This window comes from Megalops cyprinoides, chromosome 16 (genome assembly GCF_013368585.1).
Source record: "Megalops cyprinoides isolate fMegCyp1 chromosome 16, fMegCyp1.pri, whole genome shotgun sequence".
In the NCBI taxonomy this organism is placed as follows: domain Eukaryota; kingdom Metazoa; phylum Chordata; class Actinopteri; order Elopiformes; family Megalopidae; genus Megalops; species Megalops cyprinoides.
This window is the reverse complement of record NC_050598.1, coordinates 14242900-14255599: the sequence shown is the minus strand read 5'-3', so window position 1 is coordinate 14255599 and position 12700 is coordinate 14242900. Positions and strand designations below refer to the sequence as shown.

General features: G+C 45.2%; 1 protein-coding gene across 3 annotated transcripts in view; it reads right to left on the bottom strand.

Annotated features, from left to right (window-relative positions):
• Positions 1 to 204: 204 nt before the first annotated feature.
• The window catches only part of LOC118790893 (neuronal PAS domain-containing protein 2-like), a 55195-nt gene continuing 42699 nt past the window's right edge, over positions 205 to 12700 (bottom strand). For 2 of the 3 annotated variants that reach the window (XM_036548020.1, XM_036548019.1), the window contains exons 8-22: positions 12202 to 12315; positions 11449 to 11567; positions 10829 to 10911; positions 8749 to 8855; positions 8307 to 8454; positions 7601 to 7685; positions 6905 to 7025; positions 6380 to 6486; positions 6110 to 6196; positions 4681 to 4830; positions 2716 to 2916; positions 2383 to 2582; positions 1774 to 1866; positions 1342 to 1513; positions 205 to 933 (exon numbers count right to left, since the gene is read on the bottom strand). In XM_036548020.1, coding sequence (XP_036403913.1) covers positions 772 to 933; positions 1342 to 1513; positions 1774 to 1866; positions 2383 to 2582; positions 2716 to 2916; positions 4681 to 4830; positions 6110 to 6196; positions 6380 to 6486; positions 6905 to 7025; positions 7601 to 7685; positions 8307 to 8454; positions 8749 to 8855; positions 10829 to 10911; positions 11449 to 11567; positions 12202 to 12315 — 1949 coding nt within the window. In that variant the 3' untranslated portion in view covers positions 205 to 771. The remainder of the gene's footprint in view (positions 934 to 1341; positions 1514 to 1773; positions 1867 to 2382; positions 2583 to 2715; positions 2917 to 4680; positions 4831 to 6109; positions 6197 to 6379; positions 6487 to 6904; positions 7026 to 7600; positions 7686 to 8306; positions 8455 to 8748; positions 8856 to 10828; positions 10912 to 11448; positions 11568 to 12201; positions 12316 to 12700) is intronic. The other variant, XM_036548021.1, reaches the window with a different exon arrangement.

Sequence of the window (12700 nt, the reverse complement as noted above, 5' to 3'; positions counted from 1 at the left end):
TAATGGGGCACAGATCCTGTATCTCAGGTACACTAGTGCAAAGATTCATAAAGTCTCAACTGTGCTTATAGTGTTTCAATATATTTAAAACAAAACAAACTCTCAATACTGTTGTCATGTAATACTGTGTAAGAGATGGTAGAAGTCGAGTCTTCTTTTTTCTGTAATCCAAGCAACAGTCATGTTTTTTTTTGGGGGGGGGGGGGGGGGGGCTCCCTGGCAGAATATCTATGGTTAATCTTTGCTGTAATGTTACAACACAGCATCTGATCATGCTAATCTCCAAAAAATACCCAGCATGCCTAGCATAACCCCAGTGTGTTTTCCTGCTTGTTTCTCTTTTTACTTTTTTTTCTTTACTTTGAGGTGGTAGCCTTCAGGAATGCAAGTGACTTGGTGTGGCCTTCGTCATAGGTACAGAGGTGACCTCAGGAAGCAGTTCCACACTTCCACTCAGGCTCCCAGGTCAAAGGTCCCCACTCCCCTCTGTCCAGGATGCACCTGCCTGCCTCCACACACAAACACGCAAAATCAAGTGCAAAAATACACTTGTTTCTGTTTAAAAAAAAATAAAACAATAGAAAAAAAGACAGCATGTACCTTATCCAAAGTAAGGCCACTCCTGACAGGTTCTAAATTATTTCCGGAGGGGTTTGCTGTGGTGAGCGAAATGCGCCACGCACCGGGCATCCCTTTGCATCCTGCCGCTGGGCTATGCAGTCACAGAGCGGCTTCCCGCTGCTTCTCAGGACCCTGAGTGGGGAGGGAGCGCTACCGTGGGGGCTGCATGTTTGAGAGGCTGCCAGTCTGATTTTGTGAATGCCGGTGCTGCTGCTGCTGCGGTTGCTGCTGGATGTATCCCATGGTGCTTTGCTGCGGGACTTGAGCGGCATGAAAGAGAGCTTGGGTCTGCAGCCCCGGAGCCTGCATCTGCTGTCGGGAGGAGGGAAAGCTTGGTGAGTGTGTGTGACTGTGTGCGTTTGAGCTTGAATGTGCTTCTGCGTGTGTTTGTGTGAGCGTGTGTGTGAGCGAGGCTGTGTCTGTGAGCAAAAAGTAACAGGTCAAGCTAGCGTCATTTTTTAATTTTAGTAAAGAGCAAGATACACACACAAACATTAGAAAGAGCTGACATATTAGATGATCGTGATGTTTTGTATTAATGTGTTGTTACACCCTTGTCCATCAACCAAACACTCTAAATAAAAAGAAAACTCTAAACTGAAGCACACTTTTAATCATTAACTAAACCTGCAACCAAACAGACACACTATTTGTGTGTATGTGTGTGTGTGTGTGTGTGTCTATGAGTGCACGTGAGAGCGCTTTGGGGGACCTGGTTACCTGAAAGTAGTGCTGGTGCTGCTGCAGCTGGAGCAGGTGCTGGGGGGACTGGGACGGCTGTGTTTGGGGGGCGATGAAGCCGTTGTGGGAGATCATGAGAGGAGGGACAATGAGAGCGCTGCAGTTGAGCTGGGGGAGCGTAGCCGCCATCGCCTGCTGCTCCACCGCGTATCTGAGAGAGAGAGAGAGAGAGAGAGAGAGAAAGAGAGAGAGAGGGAGGGAGGGAGAGAGAGAGAGAGAGAGAGAGAGAGCGAGAGGGAGAGAGAGAGAGAGAGAGAGAGTGTGAGAGAGAGAGAGAGAGAGAGAGAGAGAAAGAGAGACAGAGAGAGAGAGGGAGAGAGATGAAGCTCTCCAACTCTACGAGAAACGCTGTGAGCCATTCCTAACCCCTCTCACCCACTGGAATAACGGTTACGACGGATCCGTACTTACTTGGTTTGCTGTAACGCCGTGCCGCACTGCGAGACCTGTGAATTCACACTGCTCTCTGGCACCAGGGGCTGGATTGGCTGGTTCAGCAGCATGCTGCCGAAGGCAAACGAAGACAATGAGTGTCACCCCACACACACGTTGTGGAGGCCCTAACTAGTGCTGTAACACTAGCCTATCCTTCTTTCACAAAGACCATGGGAACAAAAGGCAGGTGATTAGCCTGTACTCCTAAAGGGGACATTGAGCTGTCCCTCATGACCTCTTTTGTACTCTTGCTTTAAACAGACAATATCACTGACTGGAGCCGGAAGAGTCTTATAATTTTCCAGGAGAAAAGAGTAAGTTCTTAGTTCCTGGTCCCCAGACTGAGTGAAGCTTGGATCGATGAATCAGTATATGCACAATGAAAGTCTGTGTCTAAGCGTCCAAGGCTCCACGTGAACAGTGAACTACTTACAGAGGAGCTCACAATATGAGGTAAAGTAAAATAGAGCAGGGTTTCTGAATGTGACAGCACATTTCCTGATCTGTAAAACCCCTCTATTTTCTGAAATGGCTGGTACGCTCTTAGCAGACAAAAGCAATAGACGGTTTGGGCAAGCGTCTCACCGTAGCTGACCCTCCTGGCTGAAGTTGGGGTCCGGGTGTCTTTGGCTGATGTCCTGGTTGGTGGGGCGATGTGGGGGGAGGGCGCAGGTCTGGGGGAAGGTCATGGAGCTGCTGTACAGGGGCGTGGTGAGGCCGGGGTGGGTCTGCATTGGCAGGTTGCTCACTTGCATCTGGACATTCCGCACAGACCGCTGCTGCACCTGATGACGGGAGAGAGACAGTGTGCTTCACAAGGGCCATACAGACACACACACACACTCCCACCTGTCTGACAGATGAGACAGTGTATAATACCCAGTGAGTAGATGCTACAGGTGTTGAGAAGAAGATTACCTGAGCAGAGGGTGCGCTGAGAGAGAGGGGCGAGGAGCCATGGGGGCTACACAGATGCTCCTGCCCCTGACCGGACCCCTGCCGGACGGCCCCGGAATGGGACTGCTGCACTGGTCTGCTCGGGCCCGGCTGAGGCTGCTGCTGCTGCTGCTGCTGCTGGACCTGGCTGTAGCCCTGAGGAACCGGCTTCTGCAACAACATCTGTAGAGACAAGCACAAACAGGCCATTTTAAAAGTAAGCCCAGATATTAGTGTCAACCAAGATTCTTTGCTACATCTTGAACAGTAAAGACACAGCAAAAGCAGACAAGTCATACAACATTATTTGACTTTCGAAGTCTTAAACCCTGACCGCATTTGTCAGATATCACCCTCACAATGTTTACACCCATGCCTTCATCCAGGATGACTTGCATGGTTCACATTTTTATCCATTTATACAGCTGGATACAACTGAGACATTTGAGGCTAATGTAAACCTGCAACCTTCTGGTTACCAGTCCAGTCTCATCATCACTACTCCACATACTGCGCTTGATCTGTTTGTCATCAGTTTGTATTTTTTCTTCCTTTTCATCACCAATGCAGGGAGAGCAGAGAGGCCCCATACTCTCTCTGCGCAGAGCTGGGAGATTTTTCAGTCCCCTGGATCTTAGCGTATTAAATCTAAAGGCCTGTTCAGTGTATTGATTCACTTTGATCTCTCTCTTCAAATGGATGGGGAATGAGGTCATGGTTCCAGAATCCTCTGCCCCTCTGAAGCCCATAGGAAGGTGGGAGATTGAGCTGTGGGAGATGTAGGGGCTGTGGAAGAGACTATCTGCAGATCAGAGCTGTGTATTGTGATGGAGTTTGAGCTGTGTTCTGTAGAGGAGTTTTGAACTGTGTTCTGTGAAGGAGTGAGCTATGGGCTGTGAAGGACTTGGAGCCGTGTTCTGTGAAGGGGGATGGAGCTGCGTTCTTTACAAGAGATTGAGGCAAGGTCGGCCCGACAAATAAGCGAACTAAGTGCCTGCTTTGGGCCCCGATGGCCACCAGAGGGCCCCCAAGGGCGCTTGAAATGTCCCACAAGAGAGGTTGAAATGTTTTTTTTTTGTTATATATTATATTATGTCAATGGTAATCATACAAAAACGCAATATTATGTTAACAGGCTGGCTAGCTAATACTACTACTGGTTTAATCAATTCCCGCTGCCTCTGTCAGAGCTGGTGTCACGTTCATGCGCAGGTGCACGGTAACGAACGTTGACTGCATTTTGATTCAAGCACAGCCAGTCAGACTAACGTTAGGTTACAGTCCTCTCCTCTGCGTCGATGGAAAAAGCAGCAAAAAAGTAATGTAGCAAAAAAGGAAATATTCTTCTGGAGCAGAGAAAGGAAAGAAGAAGAAAACAGAAGATGAGAAAAAACAGCAAGATAAAGGTATCAGTTTGAATATTAAAGTGCAAATTAACACCAGACCATTCTTGTGAGTTTGCTACCTTTTAAGATTAAAAACCATAGCAGGGTAAAAACATGCCAGGCTGACATTGTGCCAGCAACACAGCTACAACCAATAAAACTGATAATGGGTGTGTTATATTTACAGTAGGTGTGCGAATGATCAAGCATTGACAATAGTCAATAGCACTGGTGGTGCCGAGGCGGTGGGGGTCCCCCAAATCAAATTCTGCTAAGGGCCCCATAAAGGCTTGGGCCGGCCCTGGATTGAGGATGTGTTCTGTGACGGAACTGGAGCTGTGTTTTGTGTTCTGTGTTCTATGAAGGACATACCGCTAGCTGTGCTCTGGGATGGAGGTTGGAGCTATAAGCATGGTTGGAGCTGTGCTGTTTGAGCAAAGTTACACATGTGTGCGCTCTGTGAAGGAGCTGTGCTCTGGGATAGAATATGGAGGCTGTTCTCTGTGAGGGAGGTTGGAGCAGATCTGTATTTTCTGGTGAAGGTTTATCAAGGTGCAGGCACCTGGAGGAGTTGCAGCTGTTCCTTGATATGGTGTAGTCCTTGTTGTTGGGTCTTAATGTCAGCCTGCAAGACTCGAGTCCTCTCCTCCAACTGCTCCTTCAACTGGTGCATCACGCCCAGTGGTGGCTGCTGAAACTGGTACAGAGGAGGCTGCAATTCAAACACAAGGTGCCATAAGGCATTATGGGAAAATGTCACACCAGGGCCGGCACCAGAAAATACAGAAGGGTGCAGGTGCAATCCACAGGTAGGGGGGCACAAAAAGTCATATCTTAAAAAAGCATAATAAATACTATGCAGACATCAGGATATAAGGAGACAACTGGGAGTGCACCGAGGTCCATCTGGGAGCGCAATATACCCCTAAGCACCCCGTAACACTGGGCGTGTGTAAAACACATATAGATGCATGCATGCACATGTACATACCTACACACATGCATTCATTCATGAATGAGATATTCCACAGCCACCCAAAGATGTTCAGCCTCTAACACGTCTGACTCATTCTGTTCAATTGTTTCCCCCAATGTCCTTTTTTATTTAAGGAGGTGGCTTCAAGAAAAATACAGTGTCTAACATCAAAGAACCAGTTAAAAGTAAAGTCAGACTAGCAATGTTCGCTAGAGCTCTGTGAATGATACCAAAATGAACCCACAGTCTGATTCTCAGAACTGCAAATGATTCCAATCCATTCCACTGCAAATCTCTGTGTTAAAAGACAGCTCTTTATTCCTATCTGTTAAAAAGTGAACTGAATTTATGCTTACAGCCCTAACAAAGGATCAACAGGAGAGTTTCATTTCCCTCGCTGTTTAACTCACTGATTTTTTTTCCAATAACTGGAGATGTGACTCGTTACAGGGTGAAATCTCAATCGGGGCATTGCACACTGCACTCTTTTGCAAGGTACTTCAAATTAACTGCCTTAGTAAATGTCCAGCAATGTAAACAGAAACCGTATCAGTCGCTGTGGACAGGCACATCTGCTACGCAATTAAACACCACTGTTACCCAAACAGTTCTCCATGGTAGAATATCTTCGCACCCTCAACATTCACACATACGAGTACTTTAAGGAAAAACATTCATATGTAACTGCCTTCTAAGTGGAGAAAAAATCATCTAAGACATTTATTTGAACCACAAAAGTAATTTCAGAACCTCTTTGAAAATTAGATTAGGACATTATAATGATAAACCCACTACAACTGTTTAATCATATTTCCACTGGCCTTTCATATGTTATATACAATACACCCTTACATATCTGCTTTACCTCGACAAACATCTCCATGACCATAATAATTCTTGATCTATGATCAATGAGCCAGTCAGGTTAAGAACTTTAGTCAAGAGTATGACAGAAGTGCCCCTCCTGGGATCTGAACCTTGAACTTTTTGGTATTAATACAGTGAAATAACAAACCATGGAGGACTGTTGGCTGGAGGGGGGAGAGATGGGGGTGCTGGGCTGGGGGAGGAGGCTGCTGGAGGTTGGACTCTGTAGCAGGGTCTAAAGGAGGGAAGAAGAGGGAAAAGAGCACAGGCCATGGTCATTCTGAGCCGTCTCCAGCCGGGTTGCACAAACTGCCTCTCACTCTCGCTCTCGCTCTCTTCCTCTCAGTCACTCTGTCCGTCATGAGTCGTCACGGCAGCGTGTTTTGTGTAAACTGTGCGGAGCTGCCGGTAAGCTGACCTTGGAGGCGCTGTTGGGCTGCACCCTAGGCTGGGCCTTCTCTGGCACCACGGGCATGGACTGGCGGGACGGGGTGCTGGGTTCTGTGTATCTGATGGAGGAGTTTGCTGGAGGACAGATAGGAGTGACACAGAGACAGAAGTCACCCAAGTCTGCGAGGAAACACTTTAACAGACAGGACCTGTTACACCAATCCTGAGAGGCAGGATTCTTCCTCAGATCAAAAGCCTATGTTTTAAAGGTACCGAGGGTGCCACTATGGAAAGATAAAACCCAAGCTAACATGCTTCTTATGACATAACTCACATACTGTATATAGGACAGCCTCGTAAGGAGAGCTGACTTGGTCATGAGCTCAGTATGAACAAATAAACCATTTCCCTGGTGTTCATTTTCAAATATTTATCGATTTGTACAAGATCGGTTACATTGAATTTCCAGCTCCACATAGACACACAAGTTACAGGCAAACCAAGGTAAACTAGGGATTATCTTCCAGTGAACAAGTGTAGTGGGATCACTTACACGCAGAGTCAGACATGGCAGTGTGGGAGGACTTCCGGGAGCTGTGGGAGGAGACAGACCGGGCCCCGTTCATTCTTTCCTGGGCTGCCTCCTGACAGATATCCAGGTACACCTTGTCAATCTGAAGCGACAGAGAGAGAGAGGGAGAGGGAGAGAGAGAAAGAGTTCAGGGCATAGCCAGTAATCTGACAGCAGGATGCTGGTTAGCTCATGGTACAAATAGCTCATGACAGGGAATGTCCTCTCTGAATAAAATCTCAAAGCAATAAACATTAAATATGGCTGGAGGTGTCTAAAGTACCTCCCCCCTATGCCCATCACCACATTTACACCTACCCCCAATCTCCCCTGACACTTCTCCCCTGACCTAACCTAATCCCAAAGTGGTAACAAAGACAGAAACAAGAGATGGGAAGACAGAATAAAAATTAAAATCAATAAAACAAGGAAGAAATAATGAAAGAAGAAATGACAAAAAGCAAGAGAGCAGGCATGAATGAAAGAAAGATTCTGTTTTCAGCACTGTTGATTTAAGTGAGCCTGGAGTTCCTCACTCACAGACTCACGGAGGAGCATTCACTATGTAGGGCGCTCTCACTGCACCAAGCAGCCCTACCCCCCCTTATTTGGAAGTCACTCTGGGTAAGAGCATCTGCTAAATGACATAATGTAATGTAATGAATAGCGAGCATGTACCTTAATGGAGGACGAAGGTGCGAGTTCAGACGACGTCTCCTCCAGGCCCAGCTCTCTTCGCCTCTCCGCCCGCACCTCTGCGTAACTGCATCGGGGGGAAGACATTAAGCATTGTGCTCCCTTTCTCCTCAGGACAGTACAGTCTCCACCTCGGTAAATGTACACTTCGGGCGACTGTCATGTCCATTCGACCAGAACACCTACATGCAGACAATGAGGCCTGAACCACACAAATGGGCAGCATCACACACATGAATACTGAAAACAGCTGTAATATGACTCTAAATACACCAGATAAGCCGGCCCAAAGCCATACGACTCAAATGCCAATTACAAAGAGCTTGCCACCAGCTGGCTTTATAGTGTAAATGAAAGACCACTATTAATCAGAAAGTAACACAGTTTGTTCACGAATGAAACTTCAGAAAGGGTCGATTAATTAGTAACTTCAAATCTTTAGTACCCAATTATCTCACACACATGCACAAGAACATTCACATGCACACACACACACACGCGTGCGCGCACACACGAACACACACACATGCGCACACACACACACACACACACACACACACACACACACACACACACACACACACACACACACACACACACACGTGCCAGTATGAAATCACTGAGGACGTTACTGGGCAGGACACTCTCAGCAGCGGGGGGTGCTGCAGCAAGGTGACAGAGACTCTACCTGACGACGGTGTGTGTGCACACAATGAACTCTGGCTTGGAGTTCCACTGGTGGTAGGTGATGTAGTAATGGGTCTGTAGCCATATCCACTGCTGGCCCTTGGTGAGAAAGCGGTAGTAGCAGGACTTCCCCTTCCCGAACTGCATTACTGAGGGACACACAGTAACAAGTTATGAGGCCACAGATGAACACATCATAACCTGTTCCCTACTGTGGTCTGTTTCCTACTGTGGTGTGAAACTGTTTAACAACTAACACACATTTTATTTCCAACTAGCGCTGCCTGTTTCCCTGAGAGATGCAGTTCCTTTTTGCAGCTTCTTTGCGAACAGAAAGAGAAATTGATTCGGCTGCCCCACTTTCTGAAACGCTCTTCCAGTTCTCACAAGGTCTGAGGCGAGAGCTGTTACCAGCGCATGAGTCAGTACAGAGTCGCACTCACATTGCTTATGACACTGTGCTATGAGCTCCAGGTCATCGACATGGTAGTAGTCGTAGCCTGATGTTCCCAAGACCTCAAAAGGCAAGTAGCCTATAATAGGTGAAGCTCTGAAAAGACAGGAACACAGAGAGAAAATAAACACCTTCAAAAAATACAATATCCTCTTTCATTATAATCAATTAAACACAGAAACACAACCCCACAAGAAGAAAAACAGTATTTCAAATGACCACTGACCAGAGTAATACATTAATAAGAGATGCTTTATGAAAGAAAGAATAAAACAGGACAAAAGACAAAACCACAAGTCTTCCTTCCTTGTAAGGAAAAACACACGGTGACCCACGAAATGTGAGTACTGATTGGGCAAATGGCCTCCTGGACATCTCAAAGGCCCAGGTTCTTTTCCACATACTTACACAGCTGGAGCCATGACTCTCGCTGAGCTAAGCAGGTACAAGCCTGACATGCACACAATACCAAGGTTAAGGCATCTTAAATGATGGCAATAAGTGACACGAAGTTCATTGAGCAAATAAGAAAGCTAGGTAAAATAAGAAAGGTAGGTAAAGGGGTTGTAACTATGCGCCTGTTAGGAGGTATGTGCAAACCACACATAGACTACAAATTTCACATCGGACTGTAAGTTCATTTCAGAAATTGCTTTCCTTGTTCTAATTATCTAGAGACAGTGGTGTACTTGTTCCATGGAAACATTTACTTAGGTTGCACAGTACACTGTAAGAGGTTCATAGTGAAGGGCACAAAACTAAACACAATTTTACTGATTGACTAATTATATGACCATCTGACTGGTGAACAGGCCCAGCCATCAGAGAATAACCAGCAATCACGCTTTGATTGTGGCCCTTCTGGAAGACTCTTTCATGTGACTATCTTTATGTAGCAATGTGGTTGAAATGCATGTGCATATGTGGACTTTGGAGCATCCTTGAATGACACAGAGATGAGACATTATCTGTCCCTTGACAAATTTACAGAGAGGCAAAAAGGCATGCGAAAAGCCCTGACATCTTTCCACACCTTAAAAAGCAATCTACTTTACCGCGGCTAAGCCTCAGTGACAAGTGCTGTGCCAGTGACCCAGTGAAAAGTAGCAGGGACCAGAGTGTGGAAAAGGGTTAGTGCAATCAAAGAACGGTGCTGACTGTCATATGAACCAACTTTACACTTGCGCTGTGCCCCGGCTCCAACGCATCAGGTTACACGGTAAAGGTCCGAGATACAGGAGACACCGGGTGAGCCCCTTGAGGGAGTCGCCGTAACATTCGTTTGCATCACAGATGCCCGCATTTAGAGGTCACCAGAACCTGCACTCTGCGTTCTTCATGAAATGTCAAGATTATATTAAGGCCTAATGTGATCTGCAGCAGCTTGCAAGACATGCCGCTCTTTACAACACGGTAAAATAAAGACACCCGGAAAGAGTGACACACTTTACTGTTCAAAGAGTGCATTTTTACAGCTGCTGTAATGCCCAGATTTTATATAATGAAAGAGTAGAGTACACCACAGAGTAGAGCAGAACACTTATGAACAAAATGCTACAACACAGAACAAACACACTTACAGGTGCTCCCACACCTCAAGGAAATTTTGGGTCTATGTGCCAGCTAAACTGTTGTGCTTTATGTGTTCACCAACCTCATCTTAAATGGGAGGGAAAATGATTCCCGTAATGTCTGTCAAAGTCTGAAAGATGTATTGCCTTGTCACACCCTTGATGCCCAAGGCATGTATTTATCTCCTATGGCCCTAAATTCCATATCCTATTGGAGCAGCTTTTAACAGACCCAGGAAAATTGCTCAGATGTTTTGTGAATGAATAACAAACAGGCAAAAATGTGAAAGACATCAAGAGTCCTTTTAAGAGGAACTTTGGATCTGTAACAGTAAAAACACTCGTTACTTGAGAACACTTTTTAAACAACTTAAGTTTTTTCTGTGTCGGCAAGGACTGACAAGTGTCAAGTTCAATGAATTTCACATTCTTTAGGAAAAGTGTTTGAGAACTGAAACCCTTTGACTGAATTCACCAAGCTGCAGATCCATTTCTTACCTATGATCTAAAAACAGAAACTTCCATTCTAGACTGTGCCTGGATGTGAATTCATCACAAGGATCTTCTATATTACATAGATCCTGAAAAAAAGAAAAGCAGGGTTAGGGACAAAACAAACATACTGTATAATGACATTAAATATTTTCCAACTTAATATTAACTGTATCTGAGTGTATTTATTCAAATAGTTCTTTTTCTAATGCTAACTACAGCTGAAGGACTCAACAATGACCATCACTGTTGAGTGGCTAATCTAATTTTATAGTGGACAGATGGGATTCCATTTCAGTGTCATTAGTATTCAGCACCACTGCTTTAAATATTCTACTTTTCATCAGTACCTCAACTACACAGGTGGCACCTCCCGAGCTTGTCCATTGTAGCAAGAGATGCTTTTTTTTTTACTGCTGTTTGATGATTAAAATTAAAAACCTACAGTGCATTTAGCAATATCTGAATTTGATTCTATTTGAAACGTTTTTGCAAAAACACAGAATCAAAATATGAGATTCCAGTAACATGACGCCAGTATTTTGATGGCTTTTTAAACAGTATGGTATCCTACGATTCCACTTGATAGGGCAGACTCATAGCAGAGGTGAACCCCTTCCAGTTACCTTTAGAAACTGTGGAGTGGCGAGCCGAACCGTGGCGACCAGGCAGACCTGTTCTTCTAGAGAAGACTGGAGGGTCCGCGGTAGAGCCAGTTCAAATCCATTGCAGGAGGATGTAGGCACTGAACAACAAAGAGGTACCTGTCCGTCAGTTTCTAATACCAGGACGGAGCACGATACCCTGTTTCCCCTGTAGGACTGGAGTCAGACTGGGTCACCATACTGTTTCCACTGTTGGGCTGGAGTCAGGCTGGGTCACTATACTCTGCTTCCACTGTTGGGCTGGAGCCAAGCTGGGTCACTATATCCTGTTTCTGCTGTAGAGCTGGAGCCAGGCTGGGTCACTATACACCGCTTTTAATGTGAAACTGGAACCAGGCAGGCTCAGTTCAGGTGGTTTTGACTAACAAATGTAAAACCTTCTCTAGTATGAGGCAGTTGACATTCACATTTACATTTATTCATTTGGCACATGCTTTTATCCAAAGCAACTTACAAGTGAGCCAGAAGCAAAAAGCCATTAATATTGTGGTTTATAAATATAATTAACGTTGTCAGTATGACTAGTGTCTAAGACTGTATCCTCCAGAAACACAGAGTGCCAGATATTGGAATATTATTTATTTCTCACCGTAGCACAATTTTAAAATAAGGCTTGTACATGTACCACAATTTATTTTTTAAACCTGTCACATACATACATCTGTTTCTCCCCCTTATTTCTAATATGGAAGAACATGCAACAGTACCACTTACCATGGTTATGAAACTTGAAATCGCCAACAAATTTCACATATTCATATGTAGGGGGTTCCTTTGGGTCGATGTTCCCTCTGGCTAGGTGGCAGCAGAACTCAATGTGTGTCTCATCTGACGAATTCCAAGAAAGAGCAAAATAATTAAATTTACAGGGCAAATCTGAACCTAAAACAACACTGAATGCACAAAAGAAAGCTTCTTAATTTGTTTTGCATTTTGATTTCTGTACCTAAACACTTATAGGGCACAATAACCATGCCACCCCCTACCCAACAGTGTAGATGAGTTCAGGGTCAATGTTGTCAAGCAGTGGTAGGTTTAAGAAAAGCCTTGTATTTTTTAAAACGGAGTGTTTATTGAAACAAGCCTCTTTGAATAAACCCACAAATCTGCTGCCGTAGTAAAAACCACTTAGCCTGGGTAAACAAAAAGAACAAAGATAACCATAGTCATTAGGCCATTATGAATTCTGTTCCTCCTTTTCCCCTGCTGTCGG